At 37.5% G+C, this 27,760-nt stretch overlaps 3 protein-coding genes across 3 annotated transcripts; 2 read left to right on the top strand and 1 right to left on the bottom strand.

The window, feature by feature from the left end:
• The first annotated feature begins 1,775 nt into the window (after window positions 1–1,775).
• Window positions 1,776–5,647, top strand: ndufb11 (NADH:ubiquinone oxidoreductase subunit B11). The gene is made up of 3 exons (XM_007236976.4): window positions 1,776–2,007; window positions 3,763–3,893; window positions 5,422–5,647. Exons 1-3 carry the CDS (start codon window positions 1,849–1,851, stop codon window positions 5,549–5,551), a joined length of 420 nt encoding a protein of 139 aa, XP_007237038.3. The 5' UTR covers window positions 1,776–1,848; the 3' UTR covers window positions 5,552–5,647.
• Window positions 5,648–7,341: 1,694 nt separating this feature from the next.
• Window positions 7,342–15,080, top strand: rhoaa (ras homolog gene family, member Aa). Its single transcript, XM_007236974.3, has 5 exons — window positions 7,342–7,435; window positions 9,019–9,174; window positions 9,882–10,002; window positions 10,675–10,805; window positions 11,571–15,080. The coding sequence occupies exons 2-5, from the start codon at window positions 9,019–9,021 to the stop codon at window positions 11,742–11,744; spliced, it is 582 nt and encodes a 193-aa protein (XP_007237036.1). The 5' UTR covers window positions 7,342–7,435; the 3' UTR covers window positions 11,745–15,080.
• On the bottom strand, window positions 14,896–24,111 carry tpk2 (thiamin pyrophosphokinase 2). The gene is made up of 8 exons (XM_007236975.4): window positions 23,854–24,111; window positions 22,406–22,647; window positions 22,069–22,132; window positions 20,494–20,624; window positions 20,255–20,373; window positions 19,876–20,008; window positions 18,441–18,537; window positions 14,896–15,308 (listed from the first exon to the last, which is right to left on the bottom strand). The coding sequence occupies exons 1-8, from the start codon at window positions 23,915–23,917 to the stop codon at window positions 15,262–15,264; spliced, it is 897 nt and encodes a 298-aa protein (XP_007237037.3). The 5' UTR covers window positions 23,918–24,111; the 3' UTR covers window positions 14,896–15,261.
• Between the last annotated feature and the right edge of the window lie 3,649 nt (window positions 24,112–27,760).

Genomic DNA, 27,760 nt, shown 5'->3' with positions numbered 1-27,760 from the left:
CTACAGTGGTGTGAAAAAGTATATCATATAGAAGACAGTGAAATTTGAGAAGTGAAATGAAGTTTATAGGATTTACAGAAAGTGTGCAATAATTATTTAAACAAAATTAGGCCGGTGCATAAATTTGGGCACCCTTGTCATTTTATTGAATTAAATACTTTTAGCACTAATTATTAGAACACAAAAAAATGGTTTGGAAAGCTCATTGACCCCTTATTGACCTACATACACAGGTGAATCTGATTATGAGAAAGGGTTAAGGTGACCGATTGCGAGTTTTTCTCCTCTTTGCATCTTCTCTGAAGAGTGGCAACATGGAAGCCTCAAAACAGGGCTCGAAGTAGCAGGGGGAAGGATGGTGAGAACAGTCATAGTCAACCCACAGACCAGCTCCAAACACCTAAAACACAAACACCTGCTCCATCCTTGGTAGGCCCGGCTACTGTCTCTGTTAGCATCACAGCTCCAACTCTTAAGAGGCCAGCTGTTAGCATTACGGCTAACCAGCTTCAAACCTCTTTACATAGAAATGAGTTGTTTACTGTTATAATAATGTTTCAAGTATCAGATTTAACTTCTTCAGTTGTAAAGGATACAAAGTGTGTGGAAAGAGTGGTTGTGTAGAAATGAATTATGACTATATTTGGTTCATAAACTCACGCAAAAAAAGATAACTGGAGAAAACGAACAGAACAGGAATGCTAGGTATGAGCTGGTGAAGTTGGTGCAGTTTAGATCTGAGAGGGTAAAACTGCTGCTCCCATGAGAAGGAAACAAACTGAAAAACTGAAGCGCTTGTGGTTTGTACATTTCCTGCTTCTACTGCAGATAACACACACTCTCTCTCTCTCACACACACACACATACTGACACCACACACTGTAGAACACTAAAAGATTTTATCAGTTTAGTTCAGGCTATATAAAACTGTATCAGCGTCATTATCAAAATACTGTGCCTTCTGGCCCCTAAAACCTTTTTTTGACTGTTCATCATACTTCTAAGACTTCAGACTATACATTAATCCCATTTTCCAGCTGATCATGTTTATTTTTGCTTTGTATTTCATGACATGCATGCGTCCTCCCTGTTGCAGCAAATTATTTAAACACACAGTGGCAGTTCTAGGGGCGGGGCCACTGGGGAAATGGCCCCAGTTGAGATCTGATTGGCCCCCTAAAGTACCCCTTTCTTGTTACTATGTAAAATAAAAAGGTAAAATTGGTACGGAGGTTTTATGGAACAAGCATTTTACACAAAAATATAAAATCTCAAGCTGGCAGATTATATACATATAGAAGCTAAAACAAGAGATTAATTAAGCACAATACTTTAGAAAACATAACTGATGAATATATACAGCTCTGGAAAAAAGAGACCATTTTGATTGATTTTGCTTTTTATTGGTCCATATAAGTCCATGTTCATAAAGTTTTAGAAGTTCAAAAATCTATATTTGGTGAAATAACCCTGTTTTTTTATCACAGTTTTCATGCGTCTTGCATGTTCTCCTTCACCAGTCTTACACACTGCTTTTGCATAAAAAAAAAATGAGTGAGTAAAAATTATTAGTGTTAAAAAAAGTTCTGTAAGCAATCTTTTAAACGGTCTGTGACACGTGCATCACCATGACCTCTTTTGGATTAAGGTTGTTTTCCAATCGTTATCAATAAAAGATGTGATGTAATGTTCTGTGATATCGGGGTTAAGCTGCAGGGGAACTGTGTGTGCAGTGGTTCCGGTGCAGCAGGGGGCGCTGTGAGTTCGGCTGTGTGAGTAGTGTTTCCAGATCAGCTGGGGGTGACCCGGTATCGGTGTGTGTGTGTGTGTCCTCGGAAGGTGTGTGTGATGGCTCCGTTACTCCGCGCGCTTCACTCGGGGCTCCGCTCCGTGTGTCTTGCACGCGCCGTGTCGAACAGCGCGCGCTCCCGGGGCGTCGCCGTTACAGAGCTGCCGCAGCGCGCGGCGGATAAACATGAGCACGAAGAGGTCAACGTCTTCGACCAGGTACACACACACTCTTACGCTACACACACTCTTTCTCTCTCTCAACACACACTCTTTAACACACGGGGAGGACAGCACGCGAGGATGAAGGCGAGCGTGCTCTGGTCGCTGTTGTGTCCTCTGAGAGGGTCACCAGGTTGAACACAACACAGCGGATGATGCAGCAGCCAATCAGGGAGCGCGTTGTTGTGAGCGTTAAACGTCCGGACCAATCAGAGACCTCCCTTATGGGTTTCTGAGGTCCAGCAGTGGTAAATAAATGCTGCAAGTAACAGAAACCCCGCTTCATGTGCTCCACAACCTACACACACATACACACAAACTTCACAACCATACACACTCTACACACACACTCCACAACCAAACACACACACACACACACACTCCACAACAACTCACACATACACACACTACACAACCTACACACACACATGTCCTGGGTTATGGGGATGTGGTCGACAGACAGCTACACTGAAACATAAGGTTATGGTTAGACTGCCAGCCCAAGTCTGTTTTTAATATAGGTTACCTAGACTAGGGCTATTATTCGAATTTAATAATGAGGCAGCATCCAATCAGGGAGCATGTTGTTGTAAACTATTGTTTACTTGACATTGAATGTAAATTTGACATTAAACTTTTTTCAACCTCACATATAGCTGTTGTTTATTTAACACGATGCAGAGATAAGCTTGTATTTTAGATAAAGAAAAGTGTAAAAATAAAAGATTACTGCCACATAAAATAGTTATTTACAGGTTTCTGACAGAAGCAAGTAACTTATATACCAAAGTTCCCTCTGCAGCTGCTATATATAAAGATGTACAGTATTGATTATCCCATTTTGAACTAAAGTTGGGAAAATCAGTCGGCTATATATAGTATCAACCTATTTTGAGCCAAAATACCAGATCAGCGATGTTTCTCCATTTTAGCTGACCTAATTCAGGGGCTACTGTCACCCACCACTGCAGTGCTGCTGTGTGGATCACTGCTGGGGCGGTTTGGTCACAGGAAGCTGCACTTCAGAAAGCTGGAGCACACGTGCCAATACTCGTTAAAGAAACCCAGCCTAATTTTTAAAAAATATATATATATATTTATATATATATTATATATATTAATATATACATATATATATATATATATATATATATGTATATATTATGTCCCGTTTTTTTTATATTAATTAATAATATTAAAAAGAAGTAAACAAATAAAGCTTTAGTAATTCTAAACACAGAAAAGAGATATACATATGATGGCCCAATGTGTCCAGCCCAGAATCAGTCTTGGGTGCAGAAAAGGTCCTCAGATTCTGTATATCACACTGCTTTAAGATTCTTTACTTTACACCACTGTATAGAAAAGTCATTGATGCAACAATGCTCATTGAAAAATAACTTACCAGACACAGCAGGACATCTGTGATATTTGTCTAATTTACACTGATAAGAAATATCAGCATTAATCACTGAAGAGGGAGGAGTTACTTAATTTACACACTGCCTTCACCTCCAGAAACACGTAATGATAACTAACCTGTTCATAACAAACATTTTTTTAATAATGTTATATTTTTAGTTGCTAAAATATCGTTGCATAGCGCAATGTATTACTTTTCTTTTGCTTTTGCCCACTTCTTGTTTACTGCAGGTCTGTTTAAAGAAAGGTAGAGATGTTGTTAAATGGTATGCTCTTTATTTTACATTAAACTAAGTGTTTAAAGCAAGTTGTTCTGTCTCATTCCTGCAGAACCCAGACTACCATGGCTTCTCCTCAGATCCACATGTGGACGAGTGGAACATGAGGCTGGCCTTCTTCTTTGGTGTTTCTTTGGTTATCGTTGTCGGAGGAACTTTCATCCACTATTTACCAGACCATGGGTAAGGACTAGAATTGGAACCACCCTGTCCAGAATTTTTCAGAGCTCTTACTGTGACATATTAGTGTAATGGCCAGGTTAAGTCTAAACTCAAATAATCATTGTTTATTTTATTCATTTATGTGTACACCATTGTGTTAATTGGGTAAGAAAGATAGAAATATCTTACAAAGCACAAACAGGATATATAGAGGATGTATAGAATTTGTCCAGGTATTCCCATTTTACTCCAAATTCATCAAAGATGCCACCCCAACCTTCACAACTGAACCCATTTCAAGCTGCTTCTGTTTGTGCTCCTTTCTTCAACTCTTTATATTAGACAGGGAAATTATGTGTAAAGGAATGTGATTGCTGGTTTGTAAATAGCAAGGTTTCATGCTTTACAGAATAATGAGACTTTGTTTGCACAAAAATGGCAAAAAAGGACTTTTTGGCTGAATAAGTAAAAAGATTATGGATAATATTTTACCGTATTTTCACACTATAAAATGCACTCAAAATCCTTTAATTTTCCTAAAAATCATCAGTGTGTATGAATTTTACCAGTCAGGTTGTAAGGAGCAGTAAAGACACTCTGCTAAAGTACAGCGTTATACAGGAGTTTCAGTTTAGCCTGAGGCACTGAGGCTGGAGCAGTATTAGCATTAGCCGCTAACAGCTCTAAGCACTAGCTCTTTTGCTTTTCAGAGGTGAGTATATTGGACTGTAGTTTACAAGTTTACAGTGTTAAAACAACTTACGTGAAACAAACTGCTAGCTAATCATGCCCTGGCTTACTGGAACACTGTGGGGTGGTTAGTGCTAGCGGTTAGCTGCTAATGCTAATGCCGCTGCACCCAGCCTTAGTGGAAGTCTGCAAATCTAAGCTTGCTGTAAATAAAGAGAAGTGCTTTACTCACCCAAATAAACAGTTTTCAGGAGAGAAATATGTGTAGATTAACTTCCAGTGCTCGTTTGACTTTTAAAAAAATAAAGTTTTTTATTCTAACTGTATTTTAATTACAGTGTTTACTTAGCTTAGCTTAGCTATACTTAACTTACTTACACCACCACCACCAAGCGACAAGACCTGCTCAATTAGAATGAAAGCATGGCGACACCCCTGTTCCTTACTAGTGTCTCATATTGTGCCTTATAATCCAGTGTATGAAAATAGACCAGAAAACGATACAAACAATATTTGCTAGCATGTTTAATGTTCAGTGTTCAAGATATATTTTTAAATAGTATTTTTTCATTTCTTTTAATATTTCTATTGAACTTTTCAGTGTGGCCAAATTAATGACAGCCTGGGGAAACTCTGGTATTTGGAATCCAGCCCCTAAATGTTTCATTTTGTTAATCCATATTAATTGGTGAAATAAGTTATGTTATTACAGTTGAACAGTTAAAATTGCATGCTAAATTGCATTAAAACTGTGTAGCTACATTATTATGCATTTATACAATTCAGCAGCAGCAACATAATAAATTAAATGATGTAAAAATGCCAGTAACATTGTTTATCGTCTGCTTGTTCTCTGCAGTATGAGGCAATGGGCTCGCCGGGAGGCCGAGAGGCTGATTAAAGAGAGGGAAGCTGCTGGTCTGCCACTGCTTGACGAGAATTACTACGACCCAAGCAAGATCATCCTGCCCTCGTCCTCAGACGAATAGACAAATAGCTTTGCCACTTACCTATCCTGTTCATTTGTGTTTGACTGTACATTAAATTCTGCTAACCTATCTCAATAAAAATAATATCAAATTTCATGTAAATGATTAATTTTGTTTCTAGAACTCTGTATTGGCAAATACTTGGTGAAATGATTCGTATCACATTACTGGGTTTATGGGATTATGGGGATGTGGTCGACAGACAGCTACACTGAAACATAAGATTATGGTAAGACTGCGAGCCCAAGTCTGTTTTTTTTATATAGGTTACCTAGACTAGGGCTGGGCATTTATTCGAATTTAATAATGAGGCAGCATCCAATCAGGGAGCATGTTGTTGTAAACAGCTTTATGATTCAAATAAATTCCGATATATTAAATGTTGTATGCAAGGCAATCTATTTAGAGTGTTTAATAAAACATTTAGGAATACCGGCATAGTATAAAAAAAGCTATCATATTTATAAAATAAGTAAAAGAAAAGTTTACTGTTTATCCAATCAGAACAGTGGGATCTAAAGATAATTGTCTTTTTCATATCAAAAGTAATAATCAAAAAGCAATACTGTTTTTAAAAAATGTATACAGTATTGCAAGACAAATGATCGCAGGACTTTTATTTTGCTAATTATTTTTAGGTGTTAAACCTTAAATCATAAGAAATGCTAACTATTTAAGCAGGAAGTCACCCAGCCATATCTAAATGGTAGTTTAGTAATCTAGCATTCTGTTTTATTGGGTGAAAATGCTTATGGTAAATGAAAGCACGGCTATCCACGGCTATTCTATCCAGCCATGAGTTATTCATACCCCGGTGCGCATCAGAACACATTGTTGACTTTGTGGCTTAGATACGAGACCCTCACCACTACACTTCTAAGGCAGCATGGACATCACGGCATCGAGTCAGTCAGTTTTTAAGCACAGCCAGTGTAACACATACATATAATAAATGCATTTTAATGAAAATATGGAAAGATTTAATGAGTGTTTTTATAGAAAAATAAAGAATATACGTGCACCTTATTCCATATATTAGTGTAACAATATATTTAATTAAGTAACAATATAAGAATAATATAAACACTAATTTAAATTGAAATGAGGAAAACTGAGTTTTTAAATAATTTTCAAATGTAGCAAAAACAATACAAATGCATAATTATATGTTAATATATTTGTTAAATATTATTCACTTAAGATAACTTACATATTTTGTCTTTTATCGAAAGTACTGTGGGTGAACTATAAATGATATATTTATTGGTTTATTACCTTTTAAATTTACTATAAGAAAAAGTTAGGGGATGTGGCTATAGTATAGTGTGTGTTTACAGTTAAAACACGCATTAACAAATTTCATCAAACAATCCAAGCGATTGTCTTTTTAATTTACAAAAAAAATTAAACATGAATTTCTAATGGGCTTTATTAGTTTTTTTTTTCCTTCAACTTGTGTACATGTATTTAAATTGTTAACTTTATATTGATTCTTAATATAAGAATTTGTAATTTTTTTTTTTCATTAATTATTAATAAACTGATAGTGGAAAAAAAACAAAAGTAAAATTAAATTATGAATAAACTGGTTTGTTACTTAGTATTTGTTTTCTTTTTATAGTTTTTAGTGCCAGTATTAAACTTTTATATAGTTTTTTCCCTGTTAGTATTTTCGGAAGACTTTCCGCAAATCTAAAAAACTTCCGCTTTATGTCCCGCCCTCGTTGGAAGAGTAGAGTGCTGATTGGTTGGGCGCGCTAGTGCCCGGCCGCGCTATTGGTGTGGTTAAAGGTAGAGGGCGTGCCCTCGGCGTGGCAGTGGGCGGGGTCTCAGGGCGGCGGAGAGGAAAAGAGAGCGAGAGAGCGAGAAAGCGGAGAGAAAACGGTAAAAAACCCATTAAATCACCCTCTCATTCACTGCTACACTGATTAATCCGGTTTATATATGAAACAGGATCGATTTGATTCGAATTGTGGGGTTAAACTCGATAAAGTACTAGTTTAAGGCGCGTGTAGCCGGTTAGCTCGCAGGCTAACGGGAGTCTGTGGCGGAAGCGGAGTTACAGCTGCAGTTTTTATTCAGTAAAATAATCCGGATTCCTCTTAGATTTCTTTATTATAACACCAGTTTCTGAGCTACAAACACAGTGAAGCGATTAATCTAAGACTAAACTGGTTAATCCGAATTAAACCCGCAGATTGTAGGGCGCTATTTAGGATTTACTGTGATGATCTGGATTCTCAGCTGGGAGAAATGAATCATGTTCCTGAAGCGAGCTGGAGTGCGCGCACTCACACTGTATTTACATTGGATTCACACTGGATTTGCACTGCGTTCACACTGGATTTATACTGCATTTACACTGCATTCATACTGCATTTACACTGTATTTACAGTGGATTCATACTGCATTTACACTGCATTTACACTGGTTATACTGTATTTACACTGCATTTACAGAGAATTCACACGATTCATACTGTATCTACATTGTATTTACAGTGTATTCACACTGCATTTAAACTGTTTTTACACAGAATTCATAATGTATTTACATGATTCATATTGTATTTACACAGGATTCATACTGTATTTACACAGGATCCATACTGTATTTACACGGCATTCACACTGGATTCACACTACAATTACACAGGATTTATTCTGTAGTTACACTGGATTCACACTGTATTTGCACTGTATATATACTGTATTCATACTGAATTGATGCTGTGTTCACAATGGACTCATACTGTTTTTACACAGAAGTCACACTGTTTTTTACACTGGATTTACACAGAATTCATAATGTATTTACATGATTCATATTGTATTTACAAAGGGTTCATACTGTATTTACACTGTATTTACACAGGAGCCATACTGTATTTACACGGCATTCACACTGGATTCACACTACATTTACACTGAATATATACTGCATTCACACTTAATACATACTGTATTTACACTGAATATGTACTGGATTCATACTGTGTTCATTCTATTTTTATGCTGCATTTAAACCAGATAGTTGGCAGGGTTTTTTTTAGACCACATGTACCAGTGGAGAAAGTGTGTATATTAATAATATTAAGTAATAGGCTTGATATTTTTTGGAAATGTCATTTGCTTGTCTAAATGTGTAATTTGTGACAGAACCAATGTAACTACACTTAATAGTAATAATACTAATAATAATAATAATAACAGGGTATCTGCAGATACTTAAAAAGTTAATCTTAAGTATTAAAATACTGCAGACTGTAAATGCAGTTTTGCTTTTATTTTTTTTATTAATTTCTTTGCTTAAGCCACATTGATGATTATTCTGTAGAAACGCTTTATGAATGGCTGGCATGCAGCAGAACTGACTTGACTGCACTTAACAGTTGTGTAACTGTTTGTATGCTTTAGAGAACTTGAGCTTTTTGCTGAGCTTTAACACTGCGTGTGCTGGTTTGCAGATGGCTGCGATTCGTAAGAAGCTGGTGATCGTTGGGGACGGGGCGTGTGGGAAGACGTGTCTGCTGATCGTCTTCAGTAAAGACCAGTTTCCTGAAGTCTACGTTCCCACAGTGTTCGAGAATTACGTAGCAGATATCGAGGTGGATGGAAAACAGGTGAGTACATCATCCCTGCGTCTGCGCCAACTCCTCGGATTAACATCACTGACATTTCAGTGAGATAAAAGGAAGACGCTCTGGGATCCACTCACTTCTCCCTTTATGACTCATATGAGTCAGACTCTGATCAAAAACTGATAAATAAATCAGTTCACTCATCCCTCAATCATATTTCAGTGTATCAGTATCTACAGAAGGATTTAATATCCACTTGTATATATTCAGTGTTCACTATTAATTATTCATTAACCTCTAAAAGTGATTAACTATAAACAATTCATTATTTAGTATCAACAATAAATGATTATGTATTCACCATGAATTATTTATTGAATGTATATTCAGCTACACAATATGGATGTATAAAAGTTAGTTTTTTAAATTGTGTCCCATTGTGAACACATAGACTAACTTTCCGATTCCACCTTAAATGGTGCAGCAGCAGTTACTGAGGCTTCTGCCTGATTTAAGGTGGAATGGGAAAATGTAAACAAGAATCTAGGGAATAGCTACCATCAGCTCCCTATCACTGAGGACGATAATACAAATGTGCCATATCAACAACAGTGTTGTTTTGTTTCATAGAGGAAGGAGTTCAACCACTTCCCCTTCTAACTCAGTTCCACTCGAAAAAACAAGGGGTAGGGTACAAAGAAATTGGATTTGGCCTAAAGAGTTCTTTAACATGCTTCTTCTGGTACCAGGTGGAACTGGCGCTGTGGGACACAGCAGGACAAGAGGATTACGACAGGCTGAGGCCGCTCTCCTACCCGGACACTGACGTCATCCTCATGTGCTTCTCCATCGACAGTCCGGACAGTCTGGGTGAGAATCTGTCACACCTTAACCCTTAAACTAACTCTGTCATTTCATAATGTTAGAGTCTGACACTGAGTCCGCTGCATTAAACTGCATGTTAGGCAGTATATCTATAAGGTGAAATTTGTTCACCCAATGTGGTCGCAACCATTTGGTTTGTGTGGAAGTCATGTCCAAGTTAAGTCTCAAGGCTAGGTTGGGTTAGAAATGATCAAGTCTCCAGTCTTTGTTTGGTGAGACTTGATCAAGTGTTTGTGGGGTAAGACTTATTTTTTTGTGTAGAATATTTTACCATTTTACCATATTCTCATTTATGAATTTTCCTAACAACTGAAAGTTTCTTAAAAGGGTGTCATTTTATTATTATACTGCTATACCAAAAGATGTGATGCATTTGTGTGTGTGTGTATATATATATGTTAAAAATATAATTTTTTAAAAAGAACTCAAACACTGACATGCATTCAGTAAGTAGCTTAGAATATATATATTTCAGATTTACACTTCAGTGGGGGTTTATGTGGTTCTTCCTGGTGGTAAACTCATATTTCCCATACAACTAACACCACATGAATGCAGCCTAAGAGCTGCATTTTGGATTATGGAGAAGATAAATACGATTTCTTTGTAGTCTGCAGTCTTACAACCAATTCTCTGCTCTGTTCTGTCTCACCATAGAAAACATTCCAGAGAAATGGACGCCTGAGGTGAAGCACTTCTGCCCGAATGTGCCCATCATCCTGGTGGGGAACAAAAAGGACCTTCGCAATGATGAGCACACGAGGAGAGAGCTGGCCAAGATGAAGCAGGTCTGCAGATACTTTCCTGCATTGTATCACTATAAAGTATCCTAGATGATCAGTAGAGCTGAAAAGAATGACAGTGACTACAGAAGCAACGATGTGGTCATAATGTTATGCTTGATTGGTGTATGTATGTATAGAAATAGAATAAAACCCTATATTGCTTATTAAATAGAATACTGCACATTGTGCAATACAGGAAGTGTTAAGAAAATGATAAAGTGCTCAAATTCTAGGGGCGCTGAGGTCGCCGGTTCGAACCCCCGCTCATGCAGCTTTGCCATCAGCTTTGGCGCTCAGAGGGAGCACAATTTGCCCTGCTCCCTCCGGGTGGGTAGATGGCGCTCTCTCCCCACATCACTCCTATGGTGATGTCCGCAGCACAGGGCGTCTGTGAGCTGATGTATCGGAACCGAGTCGCTGCGCTTTCCTCCGAGTGCGCTGTGATGCTACTCTGCAATGCTGCATCAGCAGCAGCTCTAAAAGAAGCGGTGGTTGACTTCACATGTATCGGAGGAGGCATGTGCTAGACTTCACCCTCCTGGTGTGTTGTGGCATTACTAGTAATAGGGGGAGTCCTAATGAGTGGGTTGGGTATGGGGAGAAAATAGGAAAAATTATGGAAAAAAAAAAAAAAACTCTCAAATTCTCAAAATGTAATGTGCATTAGCTGAATTTATTATTTTATTCTTTCTTTATAAAACAAAAGTCTGTGGTTTTGCTTTGCTTGATTATTTATGTGATTGTTTCCGTTCTTTCCTCTGAAATCAGGAGCCGGTTAAGGCAGAGGAAGGGAGAGACATGGCCAACCGTATCTACGCTGCTGGATACCTGGAGTGCTCCGCCAAGACTAAGGACGGCGTGAGGGAAGTGTTTGAGATGGCCACCAGGGCGGCGCTGCAGGCCAAGAAACGTAGCAAGAAGAACGCCTGCGCGCTGCTATAGAGGACGAGGTTCTGAGGGAGCGGGGAGGGGGAGGGACACCAAACCAGGCCACAGAAAGAAAGAGCGATAGAGAGAGAGGACGACAGAGAAATGGGAGGGAGAATAGGTGCGCCCCCTAGTGTTAGCTCAGCATCCGGGGACAGAGGGAGGGTCATTTTTACAAACGCAGGCCAAAGGACCTACAATAGCAGGGGAAGCGTAAAAAAAGGGACCTGGATGTTTTTCCCGTCAGTCCATTCTGAGATCAGGATTAGCCGTAAGCCTTCGTAGTGTAGAGTGCGGAAACGCAAAGCTCGGCGAACTTCTTCGCGCTCAGACTGTGATTTTAGGCTCCTCCCACAAATGGTGTTCATTAGTAGCTACTGAAAGAAAATTCTACAGTAATAATCTCATTCAGGATACTTAGAAATGCATCAGAATGAACATTTTTGGCTGAAACCTAAACTAATCATTTAAATAAACATTTGCAGATTTTTTTTCTCTTGTTTTAGATTTTTAAAGAAAAATTAACTTCAAAACTATCATATTAAACACAACATAAAAAAAAAACAAATGAAGCACAATATTTAGCACAATATTTAAACTAAAAAGTAATTATAAATGATTCATTTATTTCACTTACTCACCAACAACAGCAAAATGGCCATTTTCTCCTTTTTGTTAACCTAAAAAATGTTGTTTGCCGAATGTTTGATGCATCCCTAAATATAATAAATATGAGAAAGGGACTCTGGCTATATAAAACAATACCTACATTTATTAATATTATTTATAATGGGTCAAAATAATTTTTAATTGAGCTTATTTTTGCTGAAATGTTGACTTATATATGTAGAAATTACTATATAAATAAATACATTTCAGTCGCCAATATTTACCGTGATATTACATAAAAACACACTCCAGGCGAACACTAACAGATAAATAATAATATAAAGTCACATGCTTATATGAAACTACTACAATTAGATTTGTCCAAACCTTTGGATGGAACATATTGTGATATATGCTGAGGAGGCGGAGCTACAGTCTCTCATTAGGATGAATATTAATAATGATAACTTTTTAAATGTAGGTATTGTGATATACACTGATTTTTATTTAAGAGCTTGTCCAACCATGGTAATGTAGTTATGAAAGAACACATTTGTGGGCGGAGCCTGAATGAATCAGATGCTGAATTGGGGATGACTCCTTTTCGTGCGATGCCCACCGGCCCGGATGAGGGTGTTGTGTACTGTATTGGCGGAGTCGTGTCCTATTCGGCCGCTGCCTCGTACGAGGCTTTGCTCCCAGGGACCCTGTGCGTCATTATTTTTGGATTATTTGCCGTCTGTCAGCTGACCTGCTGCTGTACTGTGTGTTAATCTCCTCCCCCAGCAGCAGACACAATAACCCCGTCAGTTAAAGCGATAATTTGGTAAAAATGTAAATGTATTCGATTAGCCGAGACGTTTGGTGCTTCTGTAGTTGTAGCTTTGAGGCTAATGTAGCTAGCAATGAGAGAAGCTTACACTTTGGATCACTTTGGATTTGAAGAGGTTGTTGTCGTGTTGCGAGTGATGCAACAGACACTGCTTTGCTGCACACTGCTTCTCCATCAGCAGCCAGAGTCAGAGAGAGATCCAGTTGGACATTCTCTCTCTGGGTGGGTAGGTGGAGCTCTCTCCCCTCATCACTCCCACTGTGATGATGCCAAGCACAGGCGTCTGTTGTCTTTCTCTGCCCAGTGATGCTACGTTAATTGGCATCAGTTTAAAAAAGAGGCGGAGCCTTACTTCACATGTATCAGAGGAGGAATGTAGGTGATTGGGGGAATCTTCATGAGTGAGTGAACTTAGGGCAAAAATGTACTTATTAGCATTAATTTCTAGCTAATTATTCGGGTTGAAGTTTTTTTTTTTTAAATATCTCTATTACGTTAACTTTGTAGCACCAGTGCAAAAATAATGAAGCGCCAAACACGTCAGACACCAAGTTCAGCTCGGCTAACTGAGTACGTTAAACTGCACAAATCTGATTATCAGTCAAATTATCACTTTAACAGATCCAGCTATAGCCCCGCCCCCTAAGGAGCTTAAAAGCTAAAAGTATTTAAATCTACATTTTGAACATAATAATGTAATTCATACATTTGGTAAAATTTTACCAAAATTTTATTGTTTTGAACTTTTGAGGTGGTGAATTTTACTGTTGGAGAAAAAAAAATTAAATATACATTTCAGATTATAAATCAAATCCATAGATTTGATTCCAAACTCAGATATATGACTTTAGGTAAATCATCTGATAGACAGATCTGAATTTGTGAATCTGAATTTTTTATATCTAAAAATTGTAAGTTTTTTTTTTTTTTTTTTTTTTTTATTTTTTCAACGGCAAATTTTACCACGTCACAGGTCCAAAACACAAAAAAGCACTGGTAAAACCTTAATGAATGAATTATGCCATAATTTTAAGCTTATAAGTCAATTAAATTCAAATTCAAATTAAAATTTGAATTTAATATAAGTACACAAAATGCAAATTTAAATACTAATGTCAGCCTTTAAGCTCTGTAACCCCTCAGTGTAACGCTGACAGTTGAGTCACTGTTTAAAATCGTTATCATTTCTACGCTTCAGAGCGATTTTGTTATATGTAAATGTATCTCATACACTTTTGCCTTTGCCTATAAAACTCAGCGTGCGACGCAGTCAGCCGTAACGATACTAGCGCTTTATCTCCGTGGCTGTTTTATACGCTCGTTTATCGTATTGTAATTTTATACTTAAGATTTCAGGTCGATCAGATCCATCGATTGAGGCTCTCTAAACTGCAGTGAGCGGATGGTCCGTTCTGTTTGGTTACGTTAAGTTTTCGGTTAGGTTTTTCTCTTTTCGGTTCCTCTGGATGAGTGCCAGTTTTTTTATTGGTGTGATAAACAAATTTCTTAATTTCTCCAAAAAGAAAGAAGAGAAAAAGTCTCACCTCCATCTGTTGGGTTTTCTTTACTGTACTCTGTGCTTCAGCAGTACTCAGCATGCTGTATGCTTTACCGGTTTTGTGGCATCCTACTGGCTTATTCTGTTTCGTTTTTCACTTATTTTAAATATACAAAGTTATCTTAGATTTTACGTTTTAAAGGAATGAGGACAAAATGTAGAGCAGAGGATTTTAAAACAGCTTTTTTAATGCCATATTATACAAATGCGAGCAATTTCTGATGAGATTCTGCATTACACTGTCAGAAAAACCCTCTGATGCATCAATAATCTTTTGTACTCAAGTGCATCACTGGATTTCGACAAAGTTGTTTTAAAATACCGAAAAAAATAAAAGTTCTTATAGGGAAAATCTTCCCGTGTTTTTTTTTTTCAACGACTCAAATGTGAACACTGTACAAGTACAGAAGTATTATGGCAGCGCAGACATAATGGAGTGTATGATTTCTCTTTCTCTCTTTCCCACACATACATGCACACACACAAGCTAAGGCTGCAGTGTTTCCAGTGTACTGAAGTGTGTGGCTGTGTGATTATAATGATCTGTGCAACCCAGCAACAAACTCCTGATAATACGGCTCTGAAAGAGAAAAACAAAAATAAGACAAATAACTTTTTAATAACTTATGAACAATTAAAAATAAAAGAATCTACTAGACCACAGGATGAAATAATGTATTACATTATTCAGTCTCCACTGAAATAAATTAAGCATATACTGTATTTTTCGCACTATAAGATGCACAGAATTACAAGGAGCACTATCAATAAATGTCTATTTTGTAGTGTATATATATTTTTTTTATACATAAGGCGCACCAGATAATAAGTTGCATTTTATGCGACTCTAGTAAAGAACAAGGGTGTCACAATGTTTTTTTTCTAATTCAGCTGGATGGCGAGACCTTTAAAGCTAAGTTAAGTAAACAAAACTGTAATTCTTAAGAAAAAAACATTTTAGACGAGTCAGATAAGTCAAAAGAGTGCTGGAAGTTAATCTACACAGATTTCTCTCCTGAAAACTGTTAATATGGGTGAAATAAGACAGTAAGCTTAGATTTCCAGATTTCCACTAAAGCTGAGGTATTAGCATTAGCGGCTAATCGCTAGCGGAAATGCTAACGCTGCTCAAGCAGTGCTAGCTGGGGTTAGCAGCAGGCTACAGACCAATAATACTTACCTGTGAACAGCCAAAGAGCTAGCACTTAGCACAGTTAGCGGCTAATGCTAATACTGCTGGTGAACTAAACTGAAACGCCTGTATAACGCTGTAATTCAGCAGAGTGGCTTTACTACTCTTTACAGCCTGACTGGTAAAATTCATACATAAGGCACACTGACGATTTTTGGGGAAATTATTGAAAATGATGTGCGCTTTATAATGCGATAATAAAATAAGGTACTATGAATTATTCAGTATCCATTATGAACTACTCTGTATCTGTTATAAAATAGCTAAACATCTACTATGCATTATCACAATACACATATACTATGAATCATTCAATACTAAATACCCAATGTGAATTATGCTATAAAATATCTATATCAATTATGAATGATTCAGTATGTGCTATGGTTGCTGGGTTGGGTGTGGGGGTGTGGTCTACAGGGTCAGAGGTCATACCTGTGATCAGAAGCGTAATAAAGTGAGGGTTAAAGGTCATGTGGGTGCAGCAGTGTTGGGAAGTAACGGATTACATGTAACGGCGTTACGTAATCAGATTACAAATTATAAGTAACTGTAATCCGTTACAGTTACTGCTTCAATAAATGGTAATCAGATTACAGTTACTCTGCTAAAATTAAAGGATTACATTGCGGTACTTTCCTATTTTTTTGCTCTTCCAACACTGACAAAACGCAAATAACATTTTGCGGTGAATCGCTCTGATATGACAGGGAACTGTCTGCCCCTCGTCCCATCTCGCTGCACACACACACACACACACACACATACACACACACACACAGAGGAGGGGCAGACAGCGGCTCCCCACACACAACGAGACGAAATTAATTGACATTTTGGTCAACGAATAAAAACGAGACGAAAATTTTGGCAGGGACGAAATCCAATCAGAACTGATTTAGTTCTGTGAAAGGTAGGGACCAGTTAGGAAGAGATCCAATCACTGCTACTTTAGCGAAGGTGGAGAGGCGGGACAAGCGGGGTACTCATCCAATCAGTACCTGTTTTTCCTGCAGTAGCACCGCGCGCTCAGTTACAAACCCGGGAATTAAACTGTCGTTACGGAGCTCGACTGGAAGTTAACTCGACAGTGTTCAGCAGGGAGAGAGAGAGAGGGGCGATATATTTCTCCTTTGACGTCGCGAAAAACAAGATAACGTGTAAACCGTGTGGAGCGACTCCATCTCCGGTAAAAACACCACTAATCTTTCAGCTTCTGCAGACCAGAGTCCCACAGATCTCCATGCAGAGATCCGCGTTTTAATACTGATGTTATTTCATGAGCTGATGGGGTGTTTAACTCGGCAGTGCACTAAAACACAGAACTGATACAGAACTCACTCATTAAGATCAGATCATCTGTTTAGTCTCACAGTGGGAAAGATATAGCTAGTGTTAAAGCAGGAACAGGTCAGAAAGAAACTCAATAATATATCCAAAATAAAACAATAAAATACGTGAATCTATGAACCCAAAAGTCTGTGTAAATTCCTTACAGCACTTTCTCATAAGTTTCTCACTTTAACTCATGAAGTCTCTCAGTACATCCTGAGAGCATCTCTACAGGACAGTGTGTGAAGGTGTGTTTTTGATCTCATTTATAGACTGTAGCTCCAGTAGGTGTGCTGGGTTAGTGCTGGAGATAAAACTAGATCATTTAAAAGCTGTTTTTGCATCTACAGCTCTGTTTAAACTATAATTTAACTATTCAGTTGTTTTATGACCTGATTTCTAGAGCAAAATTTTAAATGTAAAATATATATAGTCACACACCTATAATAATAATAATAATAATAATAATAATATACATTAAATCATATATAAATATATTTCACATTCAAACATTAACAATATTACTCAATTGGTTATTAAACGTTTCATTTCGTATAAGTGTATAGTTAATAATTCAAGGGAACTGATGAAAAAAGCATTTACATTTACACCCTTTACATTTTAGTCGACTAAATTTACTGTAATTTTAGTAGACTATATTCTTATGACATTAAGTTGACTAAAACTAAGTCGACTAAATTACTGAATTGTGACTAAAACTAAATGCTATTTTCGTCACAAGACTATGACTAAGACTAAATCAAAATTTGTTGTCAAAATTAACACTGGTGGCAAACCTGCAAGTAGACAGCTTACAGTTGTTGTTACATTGTTTGGTTTTAAATTGTTTTATCACCAATTTATAGAAGTGTTTCATAAAATTGTTTGATGAAATGGTTTCATAAGTATTTTTATAGAGTGATTGAAAAGGCTGTTTTATTTGTTTATCTATTTGTTAACTGGAAAGAAAAATATAAGGATAATATGCAATATGTGGTTGCTACATTCATTCAGGCTTTAAAAAATGACAATATTGTAAGTAATCCAAAGTAATCAGATTACGTTACTCACTTGAAGTAATGTAACTGATTACGTTACAAATTACATTTTGAGTGATGTAATCAGTAATCTGTAAGGGATTACATTTTAAAAGTAACCTTCCCAACACTGGGGTGCAGCAGGACTCACCTGAGTCGGGATGGATGACGGAGTGTCGAATGAGGAAATCCAGCACCACCATCGCACAGTTAGGCTTAAACTCCTCACTCGCCAGCAGCTCCTTCACCTACACACACACACACTTTCAGCACATTACTATCACACACAACTAAAAATTCAGATATTCCAATAAAATCCTGTTTATTCCCAGGCGCATTTTTGGCCTCATCTCCGGCCAGTGAAGCTGGCAGCCCTGTCTGACCTCAGCCTTATGAGGGTTTCAGTTTCCTTATAAGTAAAAAATAAAAAAATATATATATATTATAAATAATATATCTATGTATATGTATAACATGTTACAAATAGGGTCATTAATATAGTTTTACTAAACATACAGCTTATCTAAACTATAAATCATATTACTGCTTTACTGGCTGTTTAATTAGATAAGAACCTAATTAATTAATACATTTATGGCGTATATTTGTGTGTCGCCTTCTCTATTTCCGCATGCTCTGTGGGCGTGGAGGCAGTGATGTCATTAAAAAATCTTGAAAAGTCCTCCGGAGTAGGATGCTCTTGTGTATCCTCAGTTGGAAGCCTCCTACAGGAGGATTTTAAGCGGCTTCTTTCATCTCCTACAGTATTCGGACCAGCGGCAAGATGGCGTCACAAAATCAGTTTCCGGGTCACGGAGGAGAGGAGGAGAATCAGAAATTTAGAAATAGAATGAAAGTTGGCCCGCTGTTAAGCAGGTTTTTATAATGTGAGATTCAAAGTTTAAACACTAGGTGTCAGAAACAGGCCAAAGAGTCGAAAAGCGGAGAGAGTGCGCAGTTGTAGCACAGGAAAACGGGCCAAAGAGTCTAAAAGCGGAGAGAGTGCGCAGTTGTAGCACAGGAAAACGGGCCAAAGAGTCTAAAAGCGGAGAGAGTGCGCAGTTGTAGCACAGGAAAACAGGTCAAAGAGTCTAAAAGCGGAGAGAGTTCCGTTGTAGCGCAGAAAAACGGGCCAAAGAGTCTAAAAGTGGAGAGAGTGTGCAGTTGTAGCTCAGGAAAACGGGCCAAAGAGTCTAAAAGCGGAGAGAGTGTTCAGTTGTAGCACAGGAAAACGAGCCAAAGAGTCTAAAAGTTGCCCGTAATTAAGGAGTTTCATTTTACGAGACATTATGAAATGAAACATCAATTTGAAAAATCTTAGTTTACACAACACTGTCAAAGATAAAGATAGTAAGTCAAGTAAAATGGTGTGTAAATGAAATAATCAGGAAAATGTATTATTTAAAGTGGTATATTTCATTATTTATTTTATTACAGAGTCTGTGGCCTGTGACTTCATATATATTTCTCCTTCTGGCCCCCGACAAAAAAAGTTTGGACACCCCTGCTGTAGATGTTTTATAAGGTCTCTATAATGTGTTAAATTCCATTGCATCCTCTCTATAGGATATCAGTAGGCCACGTACCGTCTCTATAGGGTAGTAGTAGAAATCCTGCACCTCTCCATCCCCAATCTTGGGCTTGAAGTCAGTGGGCAGCTCTAGGTCAAAGACAAACTGGCACTCAGGAAAAACTCCATCCTCATCTTCATACGTGTAGCTGCAGACAATCATGTACATTACAGATCTAACTCTATAAGGAGATATTATAGTTCATTTCTAATCATCCATGGTTTCCTAAAAAGCAACATATTCCATTGCACGATGAAATATGGTGATTTGAACATAAATTTAATTAAAATCATATTTTTTCTGAAACCCTAATATATTTGTACATTTCTGTTCAGAATTAATCATAACACACGTCGGTAGCAGTGATGGAATAAAAGGCATTAGAGTGCAGTACCTGATGGTCCCTACAGGTGTCGCTCTCTCTGCCAGTGACGAAGGGATACATGCCTCCTCCTCACACTCCTTCACCAGAGTGTGTTTAACACTACAGCCTGCCGCAAGACCACCCGCCGCCTACACACACACACACACACACAGTCACTTTTTTCACCACTGAATTAAATAGACATTAAATAGCCTGTATGTATTTTTGCATATGACTTCCTGAATGCTCATAGATCTGTCTGCAGTTACCAGGTTGTCCAGTTTTCCGGGATACGTCTGTTTGGTTTTGGATCTCCTCGCCACCCACATGCTCAGATTTCCGCTTCCATCCCGACTAAAACCATTCACATGGACACCGTAACGCTTCACTCCAAACAGACCTAAAAAAAGAAGGTAAAAATATTATATCACAGAATTTAAAAGCATTTTCACAATATACTACATGTAGCATTATTTTTGACATGTAGATAAAATGCACCAGCAATTCAAACTTAGCACTAAATTGTAATTTGTCAGTGTTCTTTAACCCTTTCAGACCCTGTGTCCATTGCAATGATAACATGTTTTCTTCTTTCTTGTGTATTCTTGCATTTAACACAGATTGAGGCCTTTTATTAAACAGAATTGACATTTATCAGCCAAAAAGCAGCTTAGCAAAAAAAAAAGTAACAGTGTTAAACAAATGATTACACTAAAATTAACATAAAAATACAAATAATTTATGTTTTTGCATTACAGACAGAAAACAGCATTTTTATATTTTTGACAGGCATAAAAAGAAATGACAGTATCGACTTATCATACAATATATGACCTCAATAATAATAATGCTCATTTAATTTTTTAAGGACATTATTATCAATTCCGAATCCAGTGCTTTTAAATGGGACATTTGGATGGAATCCCACGTCGTGTGAGCGTGTGTAACCTATAAGCAGAGGTGGAAAGTAATGAATTACATTTACTTAAGTTACTGTAATTGAGTAGATTTTATGAGTAATTAGTCATTTTTAAAGTAGTTTTTAAAATAGGTAATTTTACTTTTACTCAAGTACATTTGACACAAGTAATCTACTTTGCTACATTGAAAAACTACCAAATACTGAGTAAAAATAAAATGCTGGGGAAAAACAATTGTCGGAAATTAAAAAATATATTAATTGGCGCGGATGTGCCGGCGCACGGATGCTCGAGCGTGGAATAACGAGGCAATGACGTCCTCATGCAATACAAAATGTGCCCCGCCGGACAGAGCTGTCAGCTTTCAAAACTTCCACATCAAACCTGCGAAAGCATGTGGTGGTGAGTATTTTTATCATTAAACAATTTGCTTGAAGGTTAAAAAAAACATTTAAATAGCAGTTAAAGCACAGCAATTGCAAGTTAAAATATAACAATGAGCTGTAAAACTGTAAAAATACAAAAGTTATGGTCATATAGGTGACCATAAACTGTATTTTTTAAAAGTAAAGAAAAAATGTAATCATAGAAACCTATGCCACATGTTCTTGAAAATGTATGTTTTATGCGGTGGTCTGAACAAATACTGCCTGAAAGGTCCAAATTATTATGTGGAATAATAGTTCATTAAAAACAATTTAATTTATGATTTGTTGTACTTTTTTATATCAAATAATTAAAAGTAACTATGTAACTTTTACTCAAAGTAAATTTTAAATTGAGTACTTTTTTTACTTTTACTCGAGTAGATTTTTAGATGGGTACTTTTACTTTTACTTGAGTAGAATTTTAGCAAAGTCAAGGTACTTTTACTTAATTACATTTTTTCTGTACTTATTCCACCTCTGCATATAAGTAACTTACTTGTAGCTGCTCTTTCCATGTGCATCAGGGGAGGGTCACAGTACCTCGGCATCACTGCATATTTCTGCAGGAAATAAATAATAACATCTCTTATTATCTGTTATAATAATAAATAGCTGTAGGGATTTCTGAGAGACTGATGAGTTTGTGGTCGGGGTTACAATGATGAGTTCATTGGTGACTGTCCTAATCGAACATTCACACTGCAGCCCCCAACTTTGAGCTGTAGAGCAGTGCAACTGTGTTCTCTGAAATGATGGACCTCCGTCCAATACTTTTGAATAGGAAGAGTTGTGGATTTGGGGGGTGACTAATAGGATGGCTCAGGTGTGCTCACCTCATTTCTCCAGCCACTCAGACAGGTGAAGGTAGCTCCACCCCTCAGATCCTGCAGCACCGCCTCCACAGCCTCCGACCTCCGCTCTAAAGAGTCCAGCCCGGGGCAGAGAGACACAGTGCCCGTGTGTGGAGGGCAGAACACCTCCGGGAACCTGCCCAGGACAGACGCCACGCTCTCCGGGACCCATCCCACCTGCTGCCCCCCAACCTCGAACCGCAGACACCGCTCTATACTGGATCCTGAAAGAAACTGACCAATAGCGACGGTCAAAACACACATATTCATACGGGAAGTATTTTCTAGATATCTCCACTGTAATTCTGAATAGTATAATAGCAATAGAATAATTATAATAATTTACTTTAATCAATCACACAGTGATTTCACACAATGATAATCATTGTTGACTTTGGACTTGATAATAAAACACAGTGGATCAACACCAGCAGATATGGACATGTCTCTCTAAACCATCATTGATTGTAGAAACTTCACACTAGACCTCAAGCAGTTTGGACTGTGTGTCTCTCCACTCTTCCTCCAGACTCTGATCCCTTGATTTACAAATTAAATGTAAAATTTACTGATGATCAGTGATGGTTTGGAGAGACATGTCATCTGCTGGTGTTTAATTATCAAGTTCAAAGTCAGTGTAGTGTAGGGTTGCCACCTTTCAGAATTTAAAATAAGGGACACCACCTGTGGGACGGGGCAGCAGTGGTAGTTTTATTTTGTGCTGGCGTTTTTATTGAAGGGGTAATCAAAAAAGCAATTCATCAACTTATTAGCAGTGAACACTTTCAATTATAATGTGGTGTTAAGTTGGTGGGGGGTTTAGATCAGTGCCGGTGTGCGTGTGGGGGTGGGTGGAGTCTGTAGGTGTTTGCTGCAGCAGCACACAGAGGAGCGGAGCAGAGGGAAGGTGGATTTAGTGTTGATGTGTGGATGACAGACGTGTGGATTGGGTATTTATGGAAATACGGACCAAATCGCGTCTCGTATTGTTTCAATACGGGACACAACATTTAGTTGCCAAATAAGGGACAATTCCGTTTTTTAAGGGACGGGTGGCAACCCTAGTGTAGTGTTTTCACAGCAAATCTTACAGCACTTCATGCTTCCCTCTGCTGACAACTTTTATGGAGATGCGGAATTTCATTTTCTAGCAGGATTTGGCACACTGCACACACTGCCAATATATAATATTCAAATTTTCTGAGATACTGATTTTTAAGCTTTATTGGCTGTAAGCCATAATCTTCAACAATAAAAAAATGCTCAAATTGGGGCTCAAATTTTGGACTGAATTACTGAAATAAAGTAACTTTATAATGATAAAACATATGTTTTGAGATGCACCTGAAATGCTGCACACACACACACACACACACACACACACACACTCTTTTACTGAACCTGGATCAGGTGTTTAAGCTCAGACTGACCCGGTAGGTGAAAGCTGTTCATCCGGCGCAGGAGCTGCAGAACTCTTTCAGACCAGCTGTTCATCCTGACTGCAGGTTCTTAGATTCAGGGTTCAGAACCGGAATAAATGACGTTTATTTCCTCCTTCCACACACTCCAGTAGCTCAGCTCAGGAGGACGCCATGTTCACAGCTCGAGCTCCTGATTGGTGTAAAATCTGCGGCATGATCTGGAACTACAGCTGCAGTTCACCTGCTTCACCACCGCGCCTCCAGCAGGTGGCGCCAAAGTGCAGTTCATATTTAAACCACAACGATTCATTTTAAAATTACATTTTATTACATATTTATTACTATTGCACGTTCAAAACGATTTAGTGTAACAAAGTTACATACATATAACACCAGTCAAAAGTTTGGACACACCTCTCATTCAATGCGTTTCTTTATTTTATGATTTTAATGACATTGTAAATATTAAAAAAATATTAAAGACTTCATAAAAGTTATACACAAGGGCGTAGGAGCGGGCTTGATATTGGGGGGGACACATTTGCCAATATGAACCCAAGCCCACCCAATAGTTTCCTAGAACAACATTTGTGGAAATTACTTTTAATTAAAAGTAAATTATTATTATAAGGTGATTTTACAACCTAAACATGTTACTCCACATCACAGCTACTGTTGTTAGAAAAATTATGCAAGCAATGTCTGAGTTATCACCTAATATTTAAAATAATATAACAGATTATTATTATTATTATTGTTATTGCATGTCAATTCTGTTGTATATTTACATTTTCTCCTGCACTTTTATTTTTTTCTACTGAGAGCTCTTCTTAAGATGGTGTCCTTTTATGTAAAAGAATGTAACTTTACGTTTCATAGAGACTTTTATAAACATCAGGATATGTGGTCTTACTGTGAAATACAAATGAACAGAAGTCACGTTACAGCAGTGTTTCTCAACCCAGTTCTTATATACAACCCCTGGCAAAAAGTATGGAATCACCAGTCTTGGATGAGCACTCCTTCAGACATTTCATTCTGTAAAACAAACTCTGATCAAAAACATGATACAATAATAAGGTCATTCCAAAGTGCAACTTGTTGGCTTTCAGGAACACTCAAAGAAATGAAGAAAAAACATTGTGGAAGTCAGTGAATCTTACTTTTATTGACCAACCACAGGGAAAAAATATGGAATCACTCAATTCTGAGGAAAAAAGTATGGAATCACTCAAATTGAAGGTAGAATATAGGGACACACCCAGTCAATTTCCTTTCCCTAAATGGACACCTGCCTCAGATTAGATCTGCTCGTTAGTCTGCAGTTAAAAACACCTGCAGTCATGACACCTTGGAGGGCTGCCGGACGAATTAGAGTGGCAAGAACCATGGCTCCAACAAGAGAAATGTCTCTTGAAACAAAAGAGAGGATTGTGAAACTTCTTGAAGAAGGTAACTCTTCACGCATGGTTGCTAAAGATGTGGGCTGTTCACAGTCAGCTGTATCCAAGATATGGACCAAATACAAACAGCATGGAATGGTTGTTAAAGCCAAGCGTACTGGTAGACCGAGAAAGACATCAAAGCGTCAAGACAAGCAACTTAAGGCCATTTGTCTTGAAAACCGAAAAAGTACAACTGAACAGATGAAGCATAAATGGGAAGAAGCTGGAGCCAATGTATGTGACCGAACCGTAAGAAATCGCCTAAAGGAAATGGGATTTCAATACAGGAAAGCTAAAAGAAAACCATCATTGACACCTAAACATAAAAGAACAAGACTGCAGTGGGCTAAGGAGAGGCAATCATGGACGGTGGATGACTGGATGAAAGTTATCTTCAGTGATGAGTCAAGAATCTGCATTGGACAAGGTGATGATGCTGGAACTTTTGTTTGGTGCCGTTCCAGTGAGATTTATGAAGAGGCCTGCCTGAAGAAAACAACCAAATTTCCACAGTCCTTGATGATATGGGGCTGCATGTCAGGCAAAGGCACTGGGGAGATAACTGTGGTTAATTCTTCTATCAATGCACAAGTTTACATTGACATTTTGGACAGTTTTCTCATCCCTTCAATTGAACAGATGTTTGGAGATAATTAAATAATTTTCCAAGATGACAATGCATCGTGCCATAGGGCAAAAACAGTGAAGGCATTCCTTGGAGAAAGACACATTCAGTCGATGTCATGGCCTGCAAATAGTCCAGATCTCAACCCAATTGAAAACCTGTGGTGGAAATTGAAAAAAATGGTCCACAAGAAGGCTCCGACCTGCAAAGCTGATCTGGCAACTGCTATCAAAGAGAGTTGGCACCAAATTGATGCAGAATACTGTTTGTCACTCAAGTCCATGCCTCAGAGACTGAAAGCCGTTAAAAAGCCAAAGGTGGTGCAACTAAATACTAGTGATGTATTTTGAATCATCTTTTGTTTATCTGTTTTTCATGATTCCATACTTTTTTCCTCAGAATTGAGTGATTCCATATTTTTTTCCCTGTGGTTGGTCAATAAAAGTAAGATTCACTGACTTCCACAATGTTTTTTCTTCATTTCTTTGAGTGTTCCTGAAAGCCAACAAGTTGCACTTTGGAATGACCTTATTATTGTATCATGTTTTTGATCAGAGTTTGTTTTACAGAATGAAATGTCTGAAGGAGTGCTCATCCAAGACTGGTGATTCCATACTTTTTGCCAGGGGTTGTATTCTACTGCATATTAAAACTGTTCTGCATATTCTAGAGCTTCCTCTGGTGGATATACATGATTAATTTAGGCTCCATAGGGGGCTAAAGGATTTTAACAGGTAAACTCAGTAAATGACTGTTTATTAGCTGATCAGGTGGAAAACACTAGTTTAGGGCAGTGATCGGGGTTAAGTAACTGCTTTAAACTACCAACTTAAAGTACTGTACGAAATTCTGGCGATCATCTACATCCAGCTTCTAGATAACTAGTTAGTTAAATCAATTTTCGTTCATTATAGCTCACAGTAAGTCCTGTAATCCTAAATGAATAAACAGTTTGAAAATTAAAGTGATTAGCTGATCAGGTACAGGGAAACATTACATATATATTTTTTTCCTTTAACCCTGACTCCCAATCTAGCTAATTTCAAAGATAAGCTTACACACTAACACAGCTGCAGTTTATTAATCACAGTGGGTTTAAACTGTTAATTTTGATTTAATATTATAAATCTCTTTTTAGAAGACATTCTGAACATATCAAACTAAAATAGTGTTTTTAAATAATATGCAGCTCTGGAAAAAAAAAATAAGAGCCCATTTAAAAATGATGAGTTTCTTTGATTTTATCAATTTGAAAGATGGATGATCACAAGCCATCAAACCAAGCTAAACTGCTTGAATTTTTGCACCAGGAGTAAAAGCATAAAGTTATCCAAAAGCAGTGTGTAAGACTGGTGGAGGAGAACATGATACCAAGATGCATGAATACTGTGATTAAAAAACAGGGTTATTCCACCAAATATTGATCTCTGAACTTTTAAAACTTTATGAATATAAACTTATTATTTGAAGTCTGAAAGCTCTGCATCTTTTTTGTTATTTCAGCCATTTCTCATTCTCAAATAAATGCTCTAAATGCCAATATTTTTATTTGGAATTTGGGAAAAATGTTGTCCGTAAGTTTTTAGAATAAAAAACTATGTTCATTTTACTCAAACATAAACCTATAAATAGCAAAATCAGAGAAACTGATTCAGAAACTAAAGTGATCTCTTAATTTTAGTTTGATCTATTTTACTGTTTCCATTGATTTTACTATTCAATTTTTCATTTTGCTTTGTAACAGAATTGTATGGTAAATATCGCAGAGCACACATTACTGGATAACATCCAAACACTTCCGGCCCTGGGGAAAGTTTCTGTCACAAAAACAAGGAGTCAGGAACAC

Source organism: Astyanax mexicanus, chromosome 12 (assembly GCF_023375975.1).
Source record: "Astyanax mexicanus isolate ESR-SI-001 chromosome 12, AstMex3_surface, whole genome shotgun sequence".
Taxonomy (NCBI): domain Eukaryota; kingdom Metazoa; phylum Chordata; class Actinopteri; order Characiformes; family Acestrorhamphidae; genus Astyanax; species Astyanax mexicanus.
Note: the sequence above shows the minus strand (reverse complement) of the source record. Positions and strands in the feature narration are given on the sequence as shown.